This window comes from Plectropomus leopardus, chromosome 20, assembly GCF_026936395.1.
Source record: "Plectropomus leopardus strain MGB_pleo_1.0 chromosome 20, ASM2693639v1, whole genome shotgun sequence".
Lineage (NCBI taxonomy): Eukaryota > Metazoa > Chordata > Actinopteri > Perciformes > Serranidae > Plectropomus > Plectropomus leopardus.
In genome coordinates, this window is record NC_142195.1 from 13,455,937 (window position 1) to 13,474,506 (window position 18,570).

An 18,570-nucleotide genomic window follows, 5' to 3' on the forward strand; every position below is an offset into this window, starting at 1 on the left:
ATGCTGCATGACAGGACGCAGACTGCAGCTTTCACTGGTCATCTGATGTCTTTATTACAGTTAAATGTCCCTGTAATAACATTTCAGTTTCTCCATCTCCACCTTCTGTCATGACTGTCGAAGCCAGTGCTCCCTTGGGTGAGGCAGCGTAATTAGGCGCAAGCTGTTTCCATGACTACAGCTGTGCAGTGAGTGCAGCAAAATGTGGTTCTCTTAATGAGTTTAAAGAGATTGTTTTAGGTAATCACTCTTTTTTTTTAAAGAGGCCTCGCAAAATGAGACAAAACAGTAACACGCAGACAGTGGAAGGGGAGGAGAATGCTGGCTGATATAGCCGACCAATGGCAGGTTTATACACACAGTCTACATCCGGGAGTCACATTACCAAGAGTCTGACAATGCTAAAATGATGGAATACTCCTTTAAATCCCCTAAATGGCACCTAGGCTACATTTTCAGTTCGTTATTAACAAAATTGATATGCCTGCAGGTAACATCTTGTGTAGATTACTCTATGTGTAACAGTAGACAAACCTCACCTACTCACTGTTAAAAAGGGGATTATCTCTCCGACCTTGTGGTGAACAATTTGACTCTACTGTCAAACAAATGTAAGAGAAGAGATTGACGGTGTAAAATCAGGTGCTGCACAGATGGATCTGTCTGTGTACTCAGGCCTTGTTTAAAGTGGGGGTTGCTGAGCTGGCTTGGAGCCACAGCGTGCATACAATCTGACCTTGCTTAGGCAGGAAATACTGCTGAATCACACACTGTGCATCAGAGCGATTCAAAGTCTGTAAAACCACAAAAAAAAAATAAATAAATAAAATCAAGTGAAATGAAGACAGAGAGGTCTGATGAACAGTCAGCTCGTGACACCCATGTTGTTGCATGTAAGCTTCACTTACAGAATAAGTACTGGCAGACAGATGGATGAGCTGAGCTGGAAGGGCTCAAAGCTCAGGTGGACTCTCTCTCTCTCTCTCTCTCTTTCTCTCTCTGCAAGGTCATACTGCAGCATAACAGATCAGATTTGCTCCCCTCACTTTGTTTTATATCAGCAGCAGCAGCTCTGACAGGAAGAAAACTGTGCATGTTTGCAAGACTGAAACCTCACCACTCACACACAGAGCAAGCATCGTTTTGCACCCTTGCTCGGTCAGGATTTAATAGCCTGAGGACAACAAAATGGTAGCTCGACCACAGAAACAAACAACACATCCAGCAAGCTGCCTGTAGCTGTATCTGCTGCACAGGAAGTCAGCATATAAACTGACACTGCCTCTGTGACAGATGTCATAGGACTTATAATCATAAGCATGTGCAATGTCATTTTGCACAAATTATCAAGTGGAGAGTCTTCTTTATAGCACTAATACCTAGAGGTGGTTTATTATACTAACCCTTTGAAACCTGAAACATCACTTTTCTTGTTTTTGTATTTAAACCACTGAGCAAATTGGTGCGATTTCTTTGAAAAACATACAGGGAAAGGCAATGAGCAACTTGGTAAGAAATGTTCCACGAAACTGCAAGAAATCAGCAAATTTAGAATATTATTTTTTTTTTTAAAAAAGCTAGGCAAAAATGTTTAGGGAAAAAAAGGGGGGGGGGATAGAAAAAAACTACATTTACAATCATCATGATTTCATATTTGCAATTATATAACAGGATTCTTATCATTTTTAAGCACCTTTAGTTCTTTTTTCTGTTTTTTTATTTACTTTTTCCTTTTTTTTTTTAACAAATTTTCAGGTAATTTTCTTGTACTTTTTGCCAGTTCCTTGCTAATTTTTGGATCACTTCCTCTGTTATTCTATTCTTACTATGTTTTTGAAGGAAATCAAGTCAATTTGCTCAAGTTTCAAATGGTTAAATGCCAAGATACTTGACAGAAATGCGTGGTTCCCTGAATGCAGCAGTGACACCATGAACCTCTCTGGGGATTTATGTAGGCCTAATAATCTCCTCGATTTGGTGTTGTGGAATAAGACAGATAGCAATGAAACTAGTGAAAGGTGCGTCCAGTGAAGCCTGTGTGGTGGACTGAAACCTGCCTGAGAAGGGGGATGGGGACTGGGATATGTGAGGTGTAAAAATGAAAGCGGTCGCTCGTGTGATGCACTAACATGCATTGCAGCCTGGAAAAGCTACTTACTTCCCGACGAAGTTCTCCAGCACCGAGCTCTTCCCCGCACTCTGGCCGCCCACCACTGCGATCTGCGGCAGGTCCAGGTTTGCATTCTGGCCGATGGCGGAGAAAGCATCCTGCATGCGGTTCACCAGAGGAATCAAATCCTCCATTCCCCGGTTCCCCATCTTTGCGATGCAATGGGCAGTCTATCTGCCTTATCAGAGCAGGGAGGGATTTATTTTGTTATTTTTCCTGTTCGTCCCTCCTCGCCAACCCCGCGTTTTGAGGGTGTCTTTGGGCTATGGACTGCGGCTCACTTTTCGGTTTGGTCCCTCATTGACTGCGCCTCCTCGGTGCAGATCTCCTCAGCTGTCGGACTCCCTTCACCACCGAGCATGCACACTCCTCTCCACCGAGCGCTGCAGGGGGGGAGGATGAGGATGATCTCTTGTATTTTCTCAGGAGAGAGAGATCCCTGCAGTTCTCCACGCACATCGCTTGGTGGTGACACTGGTTAACTTTCATTGTAGCTGACTGTCACACTATGCTGTTTAAAATACAGGGAAGTCTGTTTTTTTCTAAAACTCTTGAGTTCAGTCTCGTTTGACTGGATTTATTGAGGTTTAGATGAAAAATCTGGCATCCTTTTTTAATAATGTCATAACAGATGTCCAGATCTGTCCATGGTGCTGAATCTGTTAGCACCGTGGACAGAGGCCAGGGGGCACTCTACTCTTTTTTGTTTGTTTTTATAGTGCAGAATACTATATTTCAATTACTATAATTTAAAAAAGCATTTACTGTATGTAGCTTACTAGGGTGAAGTCAGGTAATATGCAACATTGTTTATAGATTATAAGGAAAAAACACAGTAAGTTTTGAAGACTACAACTACTTTACCATCATTAATGTAAGCTACGTATTAATTCAAAAAGATAATTCAGCTTTACTGCCTTGCTTTTCTAATTCTTTTACTGATCTTTACTGATCTGATTCCTTTGTGTCACATTGTCTACAAAGGACATGCATGTCTGTGCTTGCATGTGAGTAACAAAGGTGGCACACAACAGCATAAGCCAGGTTGTTTCATGTAGGGACATTTGTGGCAACAATGCGATATCATGTTTGGTGATCAACTGCTGATATTTATTTTGTGTCATTTTGTGTAAAACCTCATTCCATTTTAACTGACTTCACCTACATATATATTTGCAAAGATTCATTACATATTATTCATTCAATTGTAATGCATCTCAACTTGTAACATTTTTATCAATTTTGTTATGACTGTGTGTTGGTGGTGAACCTTTGATCAATTATACAGTCTTGTTTTTATGTTTTTCTTTTGTATGTATGATTTTTGTTATTAAATGTGTGTGTGTGTGGGGGGGGGGGGGTACTTGAGCCATTTTTGGCATCTTACCTCTCCTGCACAATGTTTAAACTTTTTTTTACTGTCTTTTATGTATGTGCAAATAAAGAAACTACAACATGATACAAGTGTATAATATAGAATTCTTTAAAAATAAAATACTGGGCTGATTTTCATTAAATCTACAAACTATTTAAAAACAATTACAAAAATAAATTAAATTACATTAAATTAAGTTAAAACCCTAAAACATATTTTGAATACATCAAGGATGTTCAGCCCACAGGCAGAAGAAGATGTTCAGTTCTCCAGACAGCCACCAGGAGGCGACAGGGCGCACTGACTCCACTACACCAGGGACGCTGCTGTGGGTGTCTGCTTTATGCGAGTTGCACCAGCCGGACTGAAAGCAAGTATTCAACCCTGTGATATGATTTTAGTCGGATAATCAACAACCATCGCCACCTTCGTCTTTGAGAAGTAAGTCCTAGCAACTGTGGATAAGTTTAAATGTAGAAAGTACCCGAGGAGGCGCAGCTGCTTTATCTGTGAGTTAGCTAGCTTGTTCGATGCTATGCTAAGCTAACTTGTTGGGTTCAGTTACAGAGCGGTGGCTAATGTAGCTTCGTTCATTTCATAGCAGGTGCAGCTCGTCCTTTATTTCTGCTTTGTGTTAGTTTTGGATGAACGTGACGCTCTTTTCTTCAAAACAAAACGCTAACATGTGTTTTCTTCATTTGCAAACTGAACAAAGACATTAGAATAAAACAGCGTAAGTGAACCAAAAAGTAAATTGTTGTTAGCTTACGTGCTTAGCACTAGCTAGTTGTCATAACGAAATATGAGAGCGACCTGTTGTCTGTGGAGGTGCGCACTGTTATTGAGTGTGTTTTTACATTTAAGAGTTGCTCTGACAGAGGAGCATATAATCACAAAAGCTTTTTTTCCCCCATTTCTCATTTAGAGATATTTTAAGTGTGTCAAACATTGGCACCTCACACCTGATGGTCTGTCAACTCTCGGTGTAACGTTAACGGAGGAATTAAGTCCGTAATGTTCAATCCACACATCCATCAGCAGCAGCAGCAACAGCAACAGTTTCACCAGCACCTGCGGCAGTTACAGCATCTTTTCCAGCAGCAGCCACCGCCTCCTCCTCCGCCTCCGCCGCCTCCCGGGCACCATGTCCCCCATCACCACCACCAGGCACAGCGGTAAGCGCGTTAACTTGAGGCCGGGGATTAGGCACGGCCCTCCGGTTGAGATATGTGCGGCTGCCGGTGGCTCTGCCACAACACATGTCAGACTCTGCTAGGATGACTTAAAATGTATACATGTGCAGTATTTTAATATAAATGTAATATTTTAACAGCTCGAGTATGCGTTAGTCTGTTGCAGGGTTCCTGCGGATTCTTAAAAAGCCTTAAAAGGAATTAACTTCATTTATCCAAAAATAAAGCTTAAATTGTTGTTAAAATATCCCCACAAAAAATTCTTTAAAAATCTAAAAAAAAATAAAAATGGGAATGGACATTGGGAATAGAATACTATGGATCTTTTTTTACCTGACATCACATTGTAAAATTTCAAAATTACTGGTAACATATTTTATTTTACTTTTTAAAATTATTATTAGTAATATTTTTAAATAGGTAAAATTAGCCAAATTTCTCTTGCGTGAATGTCAGAAAGTCATATTTTATGTTACAGTAAATATTTGTATAAAATTGCCCTTAATCCAAAGCAACTGATGACCTCATCTAACCTGCTTTAAGATGTAGGAACCCTGTACTGGTAAAAGGACATCCGCCTCAGGCTTTGGATTTTATATCATTTTATCAAACAAGTAAACAAACCTGCAGTCATACAATAATATCTGCATATGTTCAATCCAGCAGCACTGGTAAACCTTGCAGAAAGTTTGTCATTGTCTGTATTTCAACTACAACAACAGTGTTACATGTATTAAAATGTGAACTATTGACATGCGCTGTTATCTATCCTGCCCAAAGGTACTGTTTATAACCTGCTGATTATATAAAGACTGTATTGCAAGATTGCTGGTCCCAGAACAACTCTTCAACAACTCAGAAATACCTCATGGGCTTGTGTCATGTAAAGCTGTCAGCCAGGACAGCTTTAACCCACCAGCACTCCTTACTGTGCATTTTTTTCTTGAACATATTCCCATGCTGTCATTCCTAATGTTTATCATTGCCTCTTGAACTTACCTTTGCCCAATAAGGTAACAAAACTATTACAGTTATAACTCTTAATTTGACTTTAATAGTTTTTTGTATTGGGTTGTTCTTGTAAGATCTAATGGCGCTGTTTTTAAACACTTGTTTTATGAAGCTCATTGAGTAATGCCTCCAAATGATGTGCTATAAAAATAACCTTAAAACAGACTCTGAGCCAAAGCTGATATGGAGGGAAAATGACTTGCGATAAAGTCTAATTAATATCAGAGCATCTACACAGTGTCACATAATAACAATAATAATAATAATAATAATAATAATAATAATAATAATAATAATAATAATTAATAATAAAATACATGGACAGTATTCAGAGTGAACACCTGTGTGCAGGTGCCTGTGTCAAGTCATGGAATTTAACAATCACATTTTCCAGGCATGTAAGTCATGTCAAGTCAAATTTTTTTGGCAGTTTTTATAAAAAACTTTAACATTTGGGGAAAAAAAGTTGTTTTTTTTTTGAAATTCTTTGAAAGCCATGTTTTCTTTAAAAAAAAAAAAAAAAGATAAAATTACACAATTTGGCATAGCTGGAATCTGCAAAAACAGACATATTGTTGGATTATGAAATTTTCATGACAGTGTGTGGGAACCCTGGTATATTCTACATCAGGATCTCAGCAAATTTCAAAATATTACAGATGTGTTAAATGAATTTCAAGATTTGTAAGAATGATTATTTTGCAGAAACACTGTGTTCTTCAGCTGCAGATTTCAGTAAGGTTGCGTCTCATGACATTATGATGTTTTCTCTCGTGCTTTGTGTAGACCGATTCCTGTTCCTCCTCAGACAGCCCCTCCTCCCAGGATGGTCAGGATGTGCCAATCTACCCAGACGACCATTATCGCCCCCAACCCCATGCTGCAAGGGGCCCTGTTGATGCAGCAGATGCAGGGTAGAGTTTTCATCAGTCATGAAGAGCTGTAGGAATTATCATAAAATATTTCCACAGATGATATGTGCTTAAAAGCATTAAATAAGTCACTTCCAAGTGGTTATCATTTTTACTTTGACATTTTCTTCCTCACTCATTTGTCTTTTCATGGTTTGTTTTCATCCAGGTAGCATGCGGGGCTTTGGGATGGGTGGACAGCAGTTCCGTCAGTTCTTTGCTGCCGGGTCCAGGTCGTCTCTGCTCGGGCCGGTTCCCATGGGCATGGCCATCAAGTCCCCCATGATGGCTTTCCCACCTGCTCGACCGTTCCACCCGCATGCTCGCTACTACAACAACAACACCCCCACCACAGCCTCATCTGCATCCTCTTCCTCTTCCAGCACCGCAGTAATTATACCAGCACCATTATAATGATTATAATCACTGTGTTGGTCCTAAGTTTAGCTACTCTAGAGTTGCATGATTTGCAGGTGCAACAGGGTTTGAAGATAGACTCGGTCCAAAGCGGTAGGAATGTCCTCAGTGTGATGGAGCGTGGTTTAATAAAAATAAGAATAAGTGCGGCAAGCAAGAATCCACCAGTTTAAAACTTTATCGAATGTGCTTTCGTTATCATGAAGGAATATATGAACCAACAATGTGGTTATTTATGTATTTTTAATATTACAACAATGGAGTTTAGTGGCATAGAGGCGTACGCTACATCAGGTTTTGACCATACGAAATTCTTGACAGTAGAGCTGAAATGATAAATTGATGAGTCGACGGACAAAGAAATTAATCAGCATCAACTGTGATAACAATTTGGACAGTAAATTGGTCAAAAAAGCTTTTTGAATATGTTTAAATGTTTAGATTTTCTGACATTTTATTGATCAAACAATCAAAAGAGTAACCGGCAGATTAATTATGAATGAAAATAATCATCAGTTACAACACTAATGCTTAAGTGGATAAATTAATTGTTTTTTTCCTCTTCGGGGCAGTTGTTGATAGTAAAATGAGTCCAATCTCAAACTTAAAAAGGTTCATTAAATGTGTTCAATGTATGGCTGAACAGATTTAAGAAGGAACTTAAGGTAATTTAAACGACAGATGCAGTCATCAGTTCTTTGACAACCTTGACATATCCAAACAGACATCTAGTTACCCAGTCGAAATCAGTCATATCCAGCTCTAAAACAAAATCTTCACTGTCCGTGATCTGTGCTTTTGTTATTGTCTCATGGCTGCAATTTTATCTCATACTTGGATGTATATTTGTAATTCTGCAAAGGACACTGCAGCTCGGCAGCCAGACAGGAAGAGGGACAGCGAGCAGATGGCAGCAGGGAGCACAGACGACCAACCAGCAGCTAGCAGTACCAATGAAGCAACTGATAAAACTAACACAGGTAGAAGGAGAATCTAACTAACACACAGACATGCTGATGATTTAAGTTATGACCTTTAATTTGTGTAGAAAAATCAAGAGTTATCAGAGAAGAGTAGAGGTAAGCATCGGTTTGGTAATTTTTTTTGTCTGTGTTTTCAACTTTGGTTTTGGCTTTTCTACCCACAGACGGTGTTGTGGGTGGAGTGGATGCACCCACACAGCCCTCTGAGGAGCCACTCGATGAACCTGTAGTCAAGAAGCAGAGGACAGAGGGGTAGGAAAAACATTTTTATTGCTGTGAAAGTAGCTGCTCTAGACATTCTTGACATTCTCAGTGTTTAATGACAAACCGGGAATGACAAAATTTAACATGAAATAAAGGTTCTGGCTTAGTTATTTGGCACTGCCTTGTCCTTGTTTACTTATCCTCAGCATTGGTGCTTTTTCCCTCTTTGATTCTTACTATTATATTTTTTTACTCAGGTCAGAGGAGCCCAAAGAACAGTGTGCTGTTGAGACTGTCACCATTGCAGAGACGGATGAGGATGTTCTTTTCCCAGAGTGTAACAGCAATACAGTGGACAGCCAGCCTGAAGGTAAAACCCACAGAGAACTAGATTAGATCGTGCACTAACTTCATCTAAGGGTGCTCTCACATGTAACCTGGCCGCATTCGAGCAGACTCTTGATCAGCACTTCCTAGTTTTACAGATTGACCCCGGTTCATTTTTTTTCCATAGACTGTCATATACTTTTTTCAGAATAAAGTTACAGATTCAACAAATATTACACTTATATTCATAAAAGTTGTCAACTACAGCATTAAAGCGTATAAACTGCAGTCATTGGAATTTGATTTCCTCACATGGTTCCTGATGACGCACTAATAGTGCAGGATGACAGTCCCAAAAACTGTCCAGTCAGCAAGTTACCTGTCAGTCGGTCATCCTCATGTTTACTGCTTTTGGTTTGTTGGTAAAATGTCAGTGTGAACAGGATCCAGACCAGAACTAAATGCAACGTTTTAGTTTGTTTTGTTAGTTTTTTTCTTGGTCCTGACCAAATGAACTGAACTACAGGTGTTAAAGCACCCTGCATGTAGGTTTGGTCAGTTGAGATGAAATGAAATCTTTTTTCCCAGACTGCATCCTTCTGGAGGAAGGAGGCTCCACAGGGGGATCAGATGTTATTGAGACGCTGCTGGAGGAGAGCAGAGCTGCTGAGGTGAGAGGAGCCTTTATTTGGGGATGGTTATAGACAAAGTAATGTCAACACTAATTGATAGATGATTTTGAAGTAACTAATTCCTACCACAAATGGTACTAAAAAGTTGGGTCAAGTTGAGTGTGAGGGTTGACTTTCATTATTTGTTGGCCTCCCGTGTATAGCGTATTCTGTCATATCTCACTTAAATGAATAGACGACACTGAGTTGAGCTCTGGTTTGTGACCTCTCTGTAGGTACACAGTCTGGCAGCCCCGTCCCCCTCTGGCAGACTGAGTGAAGATGAACAGCAGGATGGTTTGCTCTTAGAGGGGATGCCACAGGACAAAGATTCCCCTTTGGCTTCACCAGACAACCAGGAGGAGGAAGAGGAGGGTGTAGCGGGGGGCGCCAATAAGTTCTTCTGCTACCTCTGCAGCATTACCTGCCGCAACCAGCAAGTAAGTTGAATGCACACACACTTCGGCCATGGTGAAATGTAGCTTTTTGGGGGTGAACTTAAGGCTGAAAAAGTAATGGCAAATTTATAATGTCTTTCAAATATTCATTTTTTAATTTTCTCCTTTGTTTGTTTTTTTTTTCTTTTCCTTTTTTTTCAGAACTTCAAGAGTCATATGAACAGTGTTTCTCACCAGCAGAGGATGATGGAGATCCAACACATGAGCAATGCTTGTCTGGTCACCCTGCTGCCACGAGTGCAGGAATCTCTACAAGAAGCAAACAAAGAAGGGTCAGTTTAAAACACATAAATATGCTTTTGGACTCCTTTTTTTTTCAATTATTTTTATAAGGCTTTATCAAGTTTGAATTGGTCTTCCCCTTAAATGTTTGCAGAATGATCCTTATGAGTCTTGAATAATGTTTGTGTTCTCTGCAGAGAGAAGAAAACAGACCCGAAGCATTGGTGTGCCACCTGTCACATCCACTTTACAAGTAGCATCATGGACCACCGTCGCACAGAGGAGCACAAAGTAAAAATGTACAGATCAGCGGTTCCCAGCTGGTCTACCCACAGGGTCCAGATTTTTCCTTTGTCATTAGTTCAAGGTCCACAGAATAGATAATTCACCACGTATTCAATTTCATTTCCCAAAATGTAAACAGCACTTGGCTTAGAACAAAAAAAAATAAACATATTGCAAGAATAGATAGAAAAAGCATTTCAAAATAAAAGTTCTATGCTGGAAATTCACTATACACCAGAATAAAGTGTATTTTTAACAAATTCAACACATTCACAAGTCTTTGCAGTCCATTCAGAATGGACCTGCGACCAACTTTTGGACCCCAATCCACCAGTTGGGCACCACTGGTATAGACAAGCACATTTACATGGTTTAAACGCTGAGTTCAGGAAGTGTTAATTAGTAGAAAATGAGTGAAAGCACTTTTCTTGTTGTTTACAGCTTGCCAGCAGAACAGCCATCTCCTCCTGCACAGTCTGCAAGAAACACTTCAGGACCTCCCAGATTTTTGTGGAGCACTTGCAGTCCCAGGAGCACAGACAGAATTTGGAGAAGGTATCTGTGTTTATATTGATTTAAACCATTGAACAAGTGAGAACTTTCTCAGAAATGAAGATGCAATGAATTATTCATGCTGTCCTCGCCACTGTCGACTTGCTCCAGGAAAATGAGGGCTGTGAGGCCTTGGGCAAGCTGACCGCCATGGACACGGACGGCTTTTCGTTGGAAGAGGTGGAGGGCAGTGAGATGGAGGAGGGAGAGGGAAGACAGAGGAATGAACAGGTGATTTGCATATGATTTGACAGCTGCCGGTGTTTGCATATAAATGGCCTCTAAGCCTCACACAAGGTTTAATGAAGTTCAACATCATGGTCATGAGATAAGATCTGAAATATAAATATATCATAGTTGGTGTATTTTTGTATACTTTAGTTGTTAACTGTGTCTGCGATGATCAGGTGCAGGATGACTGGCCCTTCCCTAAAGAAGTGACTCTAAACGACATGGCCAGTGATGAGCAGTATGACCCGGACACAGTCTATGGTGAGTGATGACTAATTCTGCATTATAATTTTTTGTTGTCTTCTTGCAAGTTATTGTTATTTTGATTAACTGATAGCATTCAATAGCGCTGTGTAATATCCCATTTGTGTAATGTTTATTTTGGGATTTCTTTCACCACAGGGTCCAGTTATTTTGTTCCAGTAGCAGGTTTTATCTGCAGAATCTGCAACAAGTTTTACCACTTTGAATCTTCTGCCCTTCACACACACTGCAAATCACTGAAGCACTTTGAGAACCTTAAGGTTGGTTTTTGATGACTTCATTCATTTAATTTTGTACTAAAGAAGAGGTAGCTGGTATAAATGATTATCTGTGTCCCGTGTTTTTGTTTAAAAGTGACTAACGAGTTTTTGAAACTGGTCCAATATTGAGCGCCTGCGCTGCAGACGGGACATGTTCGCACCAGCAGTTTACGTCCACTGAGAGTGCTTCTTTTGGCCACTGACAGGTTCAGATTATTAAGAGTCTGAAAATTTATAGAAAGAAAGAAAGGATCCATACAGAAATTAACCATTTTGTGAAAGAGTGAGATCCTTTTTGTTTAACCAGAAACAGCCCAGGAATCGGTATCACCAAACCTACAAGACTACATTTAAATAAATAGTAATTTTAGTGTGTACAGACCCAGAATATTTTCCCATCTGTTTGGGTAAATTAAGGCAATTGTTGGAACAGTGGAAAGATGAACCATACACTTTTTGTAAGTTTTATTTTGTTTGTGTCAACTTTGAATGAAGTGTGTTTTACGACGATAAACTCTTTATTGAAATGCAGTCTGGTGGGATAGGCAATAGTGAGGGTTTTTGTGGGTGCTCCTATCAGGATTTCTTTGTCAAGGATATGTACGGATTTTGTTTTAATGATTGTATAATGGCAGCTTTAATTCAAGCATACATAAGATCTCAGCTTGCTGGTGTGCATTAAACTGCATGCAAATTTGAAGTGCATCAACGCGTGTTATCCTTAATGAATTTTCACAGGTATTCGCAGTATTGCAGCATTTTTTCTGCTTTCTCTTCTCAGAGGCACAGAGAGCTGCTGAGTCAAAAGAGTGGAGCTGTTAAATCTTCCAGAGAGTCTCTCCCAGCTGCAGAAAGCCTCATGCCTGTAAAAGAAACCACCACAGACTCTTTTGATGAAAATTCCCTTTCTGATGAGACTGTAGTGACGGACCCAAACTCCAGGCAGCCTATGATTAAACTCACCCGACTGAACAGGCAGACAAAAAAACAGCAACAGGAGGAGCAGGCAGAACCTGACCCAACCTCACAGGACTTCATCAGCACCTCAGCAACTAGCAAGGAGGAAGAGACCTCATCCCAGGCCTCTGAAGGTCTTGAGAGTCCTGCCGAGCTACCTGCTGGTAGCAGAGAGGAACCAGACTCAGAGCCAGCAGCTGCTGCTGAGGATGCTAATGAAGAGGAGGCTGAGGAGGAAACTCCTGCTGTCCCAGGGAAAAAGAACAGCACAGGAAAAGCAAAAACCACATCCAAACGCAGGTCAGGGAGGGCCACAAACAGACGCTGAGTCACAGATAAGATGTGGAATGAATGGAGGCCTGGCACAACCTCAGGACAGGGTGCGTCAGTATGTGAAGAGGTGCTTTCATGGAACCGAGACCAAGAAGTGAACAGCCCTTCCTCTTTCCGTGTTGGAAAGTCTGAATTAAGCACACAACAACAAATAGGAAGAGTGATGGTAAATCACAGCAGAACATGACTCCTTATGTGTTGCTCTCCCAGGGTGGGAAATTAACACCTGACAGCTGACAAACACAGGGTAAATCAGTGATGGGTGGGTAAGTATCTTAATATTGGCCCCCAGTCAGAGCATGATGTTCTCAAGTATTGTAATCTCTAGGCTCAACGTTAGGTTACAGCAATCAAAATCGATCATTGTAACGCAGTATGTCCGTTTAGCTCACAGTAAACCCTTTTACTTCTATATTTACAGATCTGTAAAAATCGCTCCCTAAAAACAAGATTTTTTTTAAACCAAGAAATTCCAACTTCACACTTTAGTCTTAGCAGGTTGAATGGATAAGAGTCAAAGTATACTCAGAAAAGTAACTCTCACCTCTCTGCCACAATGGAAACAGGAGTTGCTTACAGCTTAAAAAAAAAAAAAAAAAAACTTGGGATAAAAACAAAATTTGGGGTAAAGTGGCTTAACTAACACCCACGGCAATACTATGTGATGAATTGCAATGAAATTTGGTTTTTAAAAAAAATACTTAGAAGATCCCTTGACTTTCCATATAGCGCCATCATCAGGTCAAAGTTTGATTTGTCTTATATTTTGGTTTATGACCAAGTAGCTTCAAAACCAGTGACATTCCCATCAGCCACAGCTTTGCTGTGTTTACAGCTAATTAGTGATTGTTAGCATGCTTACATGCTAAATTAGGGTGGTGAATATGGTGAACAGTATGCCATCGTAACATCAGCATGTTAGCTTTGTCATTGTGTGCTTGTTGACATGAGAATTTAACTTAAAGCACCGCTGTGCTGGAGTGCAACCTCACAGAGCTGCTGGCATGCCTGTGGCCTTGTTTGTATACTCCACTGCAAAAACACTTTACTAGGACTACTACTACTTATACTGCGTACAAGTAAAATGGGATTCGGACACAATAAAATTATAGAAGCTAAATGCAAATTTAATATATACAGTATTTTTAAGTCTAGTGTGACATGGATTTTCTAAACATTGCAGAAAAAAGTAAATGTGAAAATATGTTTGTTTAGGTTTTTTTTTTACCCCATCCATAAATGTAAATGTTATTTCGTTTTTTCCCACCTTCTATCAGTAACTATTCAGTGCGACCCTGGCTACATCTGACCCCGAAATTAACAGTGTCCAGGCTCTTTTAAAGGAGGCCAGGGTTAAGAAAAGGAGGAGGGTAGTAGATTTTCTATTTACTGGCTCACCAAAAAGTTAATTTCCCACCCTGCAGTGTCCTCAGTGATGGGGAAGTTTAAGAGCGCTGTTTGTCAGCTTTTGCTAATTCTCTAGCTAGCTAGATGAATGATTGCTAACGTAACATACAAGTGGAGACATTTTCAACATTGCTAACCACGTAGCACACGCTTTTAGCGAGCTGAAATGTAGAATGTAACCAATTTAAGTGTTTGAAAAGGTGATATCTTCTGTTTAAGGAAAGTGTTTAAATGGTACTTGGGCTTGAGTGTGGAGTAATGCTGAACCTCGGATCTGATCTTTGCTTTGTTCGGGGCTTTTTATTACCTCTGCGAAAGAGGTTTTCGCTTCAGTTTGTCAGCAGGATTACTGAAAAACTACTGGCCTGATTTTCTTGAAATTTGGTGGAAGGGTGTAACATGGGCCAATGAAGAACATGTTAAATTTTGGAGCAGATCCAAATCAGGGGCCGTTGGTGGAGGTCTCTCATCTCTAAATGCCCTTCCAGTTAAACTTTTTCAATTTTTCGACGTTTTTGGGTTTAAGCTGATGTTGCGTTTGGGGCACAGAAGTTGCGGCCTTCGCACTAATAAAGTGCCAGCTGTTGGGAAGTTTTTTGTATTATGAAGAAATTATGAGTTTTAAAATATGTTTGAATTCAAAACAATCTTAAGGAGATGGATGCAGTATTGTACAATTTGTACAATTTACATCTGCACAGTCGTATGGGAAAGAAAGCCCTGTATTCTCGAAATGTTAAAAGGAACTCTAAAATGAGTCAGCACAAAAGGCTGCACTATGTCTGCATTTTGCTCAAATTCAAGTTTGTCACTCAGGGCAAGTATATGCTACTCGAAGATGAAAGACTGTAGTTTTTCCTTTATGCGTCCTCAGAGGACCCCGAAATCGGCCTTTTAGCTCAGAATTCATAAAGATAAAAGCATTTGTGTAGAATGGATCATGTTGGCACAACAGTGATTTGATACAAAATCACATCTGGTGTCACATTCTCATTTAGATTTGTCAAGTGTGCTTACATTCAGTAAAAAAAACATCCTTAATTTCCATGGACTTACTTGCTTTTAGTGGTAATGCTTTTTCTCATTATGTTTTATTTGCTATACACTGGACAGATGGACACCATTGAGTTAATGTAAGAAGGGCAAACCATGAAGTGTCTGTTAGTATTTAATGTTCTCGCAGACTTTGAACTGAATTTTAAGCAGCAGGAACATAAAGTAGATTATCCCAGTTACAGATTACACAAATGTATAATTTTGGTCCAGCATTTCAGAGGTCACAAGGCGTCATGACTGGTGTGCTGAAAACATTTCATCCATATTAGAGAAGGATATTTTAAACCACAAAAGTGGTTGGCTGACGCATGTAGCAACTCTTGTAGTCATGGTGGCGACTGTCGCACGATCAGTAACGCATCATGTTCTGTCTGAAGGAACGAGACATGAAACTTACGAAGAGAAAGGAGCAAGCGAGAAAACAAGGACATGAAAGGATCATTTCAAACAAAGCTGTATGTTTCTTATTGTATTTTTATTCAACTACTGACTAAATTGAGATGAACAAACCGGTGATGTTTTCTAACTGCTGGAGGTTCCATGTATTTTTGGATTTTTGTTTTCTGTTTGAGGGGTCATTTTAATTTATATTAAAAGGTCTGATGATTCCCACACTTTGTTGAATTCATTTAGACTTTTCTGCCGAGCAGTTTACAAACACTTTAAAGATTGCCATCACTTTTCCTAAACAGGTTCATGAAAATTAACAGGACAGTTTTGTCGGGAATGTTGCATATTTATTTTTGGGGAGAAAACAAACAGGGACTGTGCAGCTATTACAAAGCTGACTGTCAACACTAAATGGATCAACACAATACAGAGCAGTTCGATTCTGAGCTATTCTTGAATTAACCATGGAGAGTCTCTTGATCAGCTGATGTCTACACAACCTTTAATATGTCGAAACATGTGACTTCGATCTCACTGTAATGGTCCCAGGTGACTATGAAATGCAACTTCTATAAGAAGCTGTTAGAGGTCAATAAACTCCAATCTGCAAAGGACACAAACATCAGCACAGCACAGTTCAATAAAGGAGGAAAAACTAGACGGAGTTGAATGATCGAGGAGAAGCAACATATCACTGTTGTACACACACATCTGGCGGATAAATTCACAGATAAATCAGAGGTGGTCATCAGTCCAACAGACAGAGGTTAGGAGTTGAGTCAACTTTCATAAATATTTCCATCTCTTCATCTTCCGAAACTCCACCCCCCTCATCACTCATTTGCAGTCCCCGCCGTCCTTGTCCAGGTCTTCCTTGCTTGTTGAGGAGGAGTCCCCGTCTTGCCCCTCCTCTGTCTTGGAGCCGAGCAGTTGGGCCCTGAACTCCAGCCGGGCTTGTCGGTTCGACTCCATTAGTTCATGCAGTTTACCGTTGAGTGAATCATTCCGCTCTTCCAGGTCATCGAGATAGGTGTTGATCTGATCTAGCATGGAGTTGATAGCTTCATACTCTGTGGATATGCAGCAGAGAGGTTAGTCTTTATTGTCACGTGAAGCAAACAGACACAGCAGAGTAAAGACTTCAGTGTAATTTAGGATGTAATACTGATTACTTTCCATCTTTATATCCCAGATACCTGCATATATGAACAGGATTGATTCTATCAAAACTACCCATATTTGACCTTCTATAACTTTCAGTAACTGTGATTTAACTTTTCTGTCACAGAAGGGGAGATCACCCTAAATAAAAACTAGAGGTGTACAGTATGGTTTTTCTTATGATTAAACAAATAATCCGCATTTCCCACCAACATAATCCAGTCCTAAGTAAGAAATTATCATAAAATCAGAATAGATTTAGTCTGTGTGTTTAAAAAAAAAAACTACTTTCTATATTGACAATGAATAGTTTACACAACTAACAATACAACTCAATCAACAGCTGTATTAAATGTGGGGATTTGGGACGTGGGAATGTTGACTATTATTATCTGACATTTCCAAACAGAGTTCTCATTTCTGCAGTATTTAAAAGATCAACATAATGTGAGGACTTAAACATCTACAGCTGTAAATGATAAAGGCAGCATTGATGTCATCTGCTGATAAATCTAACACATGCTCCACAGACTGCAAATAACACATCCACTGTCAATTTCGGAGTCCATGAAAGCTCTTTTCGTGATACTATTTGGGCAATCATCAGACGAATATGAAAATAAACTTACTTAGATAAAATATCTCGATCAGAAACTGGCTGAGCGTACCAAGATATCCAGTGAACAACCTTATTAACATCGATTACAATGAATGAAAACATTTGCGCGTTACCTTCGTCCCCGAATTCATCTTCATCGTTAATAATACCATCGTCCATTGAGATGTTTGGGTCTCCGTTTGGTCCAGACATTATTTTTATATTCTCGTTTATAAAACCGTATTACAAGAGATTTATGTTAGCTAGCTACCGTTACTGTTGAGCAGTGAAGCTAGCTAGGTTGCCAGCTTATTGGCATTAGCAAAGTAACGAATAGCAATGTGAATTTAGCAAAATCAACAACAACTCAACTGTCAAATGTTTGATTTAATGTTACTTTAAGTAAATAAATCCACGGACCGCGCTAGCTAGCTAGCTAGCTAACTTGACATCTATATTTGTTTACTGAAGCGGTGAATTATGGGAAAATGTGGGCGGGGTGTTTGCGTTCTCAACAAAGATTGCTTAATCCTAATTAGGATGACTCACTATGTACGGATAACCTGGTGGAGAGTTTATCTAAATATCTCCACAAAACCAGCAAAAAAAATCTTTAAAACGTTGATAAGTTACTATTACTGGTGTCCGTTTTCGAGTAAGGTCTGGATTTTACATTTGACCTTCCCCTTAACGTTTGTAGACTGCATTTAATGTTTCAGAAAACGAACAGAGTGAGCTCTCTTTAATTTCCGCGCTCTCTGATTCTGTGCCGTCAGACCAGTCAGCTGACTGTATGCGTAACGATCACCTGACTAAAGTCAATTAGCGTTTATTTTTGCCCTCTGTAGTCACTTTAACTCACTCTGTAAAGTGACAGATTAGCTACAGATATAAAATACATTGACTGCTCTGTCCACAAAAAGAGATGGAGGCAGAGTGTGATTGTTTATGTGTGTAGATAGATAGACAGATAGACCTGTAAATTACATATACTATGTATATATTAAATATGTAATATGTGTAAAAATAGCTTTTGTTCTGTGAACTGCTTTGGCAACAACATGTTATTGTTCATGCTAACAAAGCAATTTGAGTCATTTGCTAAAATCAATACCAAATTAATGATTTAAAAAA

At 39.6% G+C, this 18,570-nt stretch overlaps 3 protein-coding genes across 14 annotated transcripts in view; 1 reads left to right on the plus strand and 2 right to left on the minus strand.

Annotated features, from left to right (window-relative positions):
• dnm1a (dynamin 1a) overlaps positions 1 to 2,556 on the minus strand; it is a 62,860-nt gene extending 60,304 nt beyond the window's left edge. For 7 of the 12 annotated variants that reach the window (XM_088070657.1, XM_088070660.1, XM_088070654.1 and 4 more), the window contains exon 1: positions 2,159 to 2,555. In XM_088070657.1, the coding sequence (XP_087926783.1) occupies positions 2,159 to 2,319 (161 nt within the window). In that variant the 5' untranslated portion in view covers positions 2,320 to 2,555. Of the gene's footprint in view, positions 1 to 2,158 lie in introns of all 12 variants that reach the window. The other 5 variants (XM_088070658.1, XM_088070661.1, XM_088070662.1 and 2 more) reach the window with 1 other exon arrangement.
• Positions 2,557 to 3,830: 1,274 nt separating this feature from the next.
• ciz1a (cdkn1a interacting zinc finger protein 1a) lies at positions 3,831 to 15,901 on the plus strand. Its single transcript, XM_042509021.2, has 16 exons — positions 3,831 to 3,986; positions 4,471 to 4,720; positions 6,536 to 6,663; positions 6,830 to 7,050; positions 7,940 to 8,057; positions 8,225 to 8,312; positions 8,522 to 8,634; positions 9,180 to 9,262; positions 9,499 to 9,702; positions 9,862 to 9,992; positions 10,140 to 10,233; positions 10,669 to 10,782; positions 10,891 to 11,010; positions 11,187 to 11,271; positions 11,413 to 11,534; positions 12,316 to 15,901. Exons 2-16 carry the CDS (start codon positions 4,560 to 4,562, stop codon positions 12,817 to 12,819), a joined length of 2,286 nt encoding a protein of 761 aa, XP_042364955.2. The 5' UTR covers positions 3,831 to 3,986; positions 4,471 to 4,559; the 3' UTR covers positions 12,820 to 15,901.
• A 101-nt stretch (positions 15,902 to 16,002) lies between these two features.
• Positions 16,003 to 17,915, minus strand: bbln (bublin coiled coil protein). Its single transcript, XM_042509022.2, has 2 exons — positions 17,571 to 17,915; positions 16,003 to 16,747 (listed from the first exon to the last, which is right to left on the minus strand). Exons 1-2 carry the CDS (start codon positions 17,647 to 17,649, stop codon positions 16,515 to 16,517), a joined length of 312 nt encoding a protein of 103 aa, XP_042364956.1. The 5' UTR covers positions 17,650 to 17,915; the 3' UTR covers positions 16,003 to 16,514.
• Between the last annotated feature and the right edge of the window lie 655 nt (positions 17,916 to 18,570).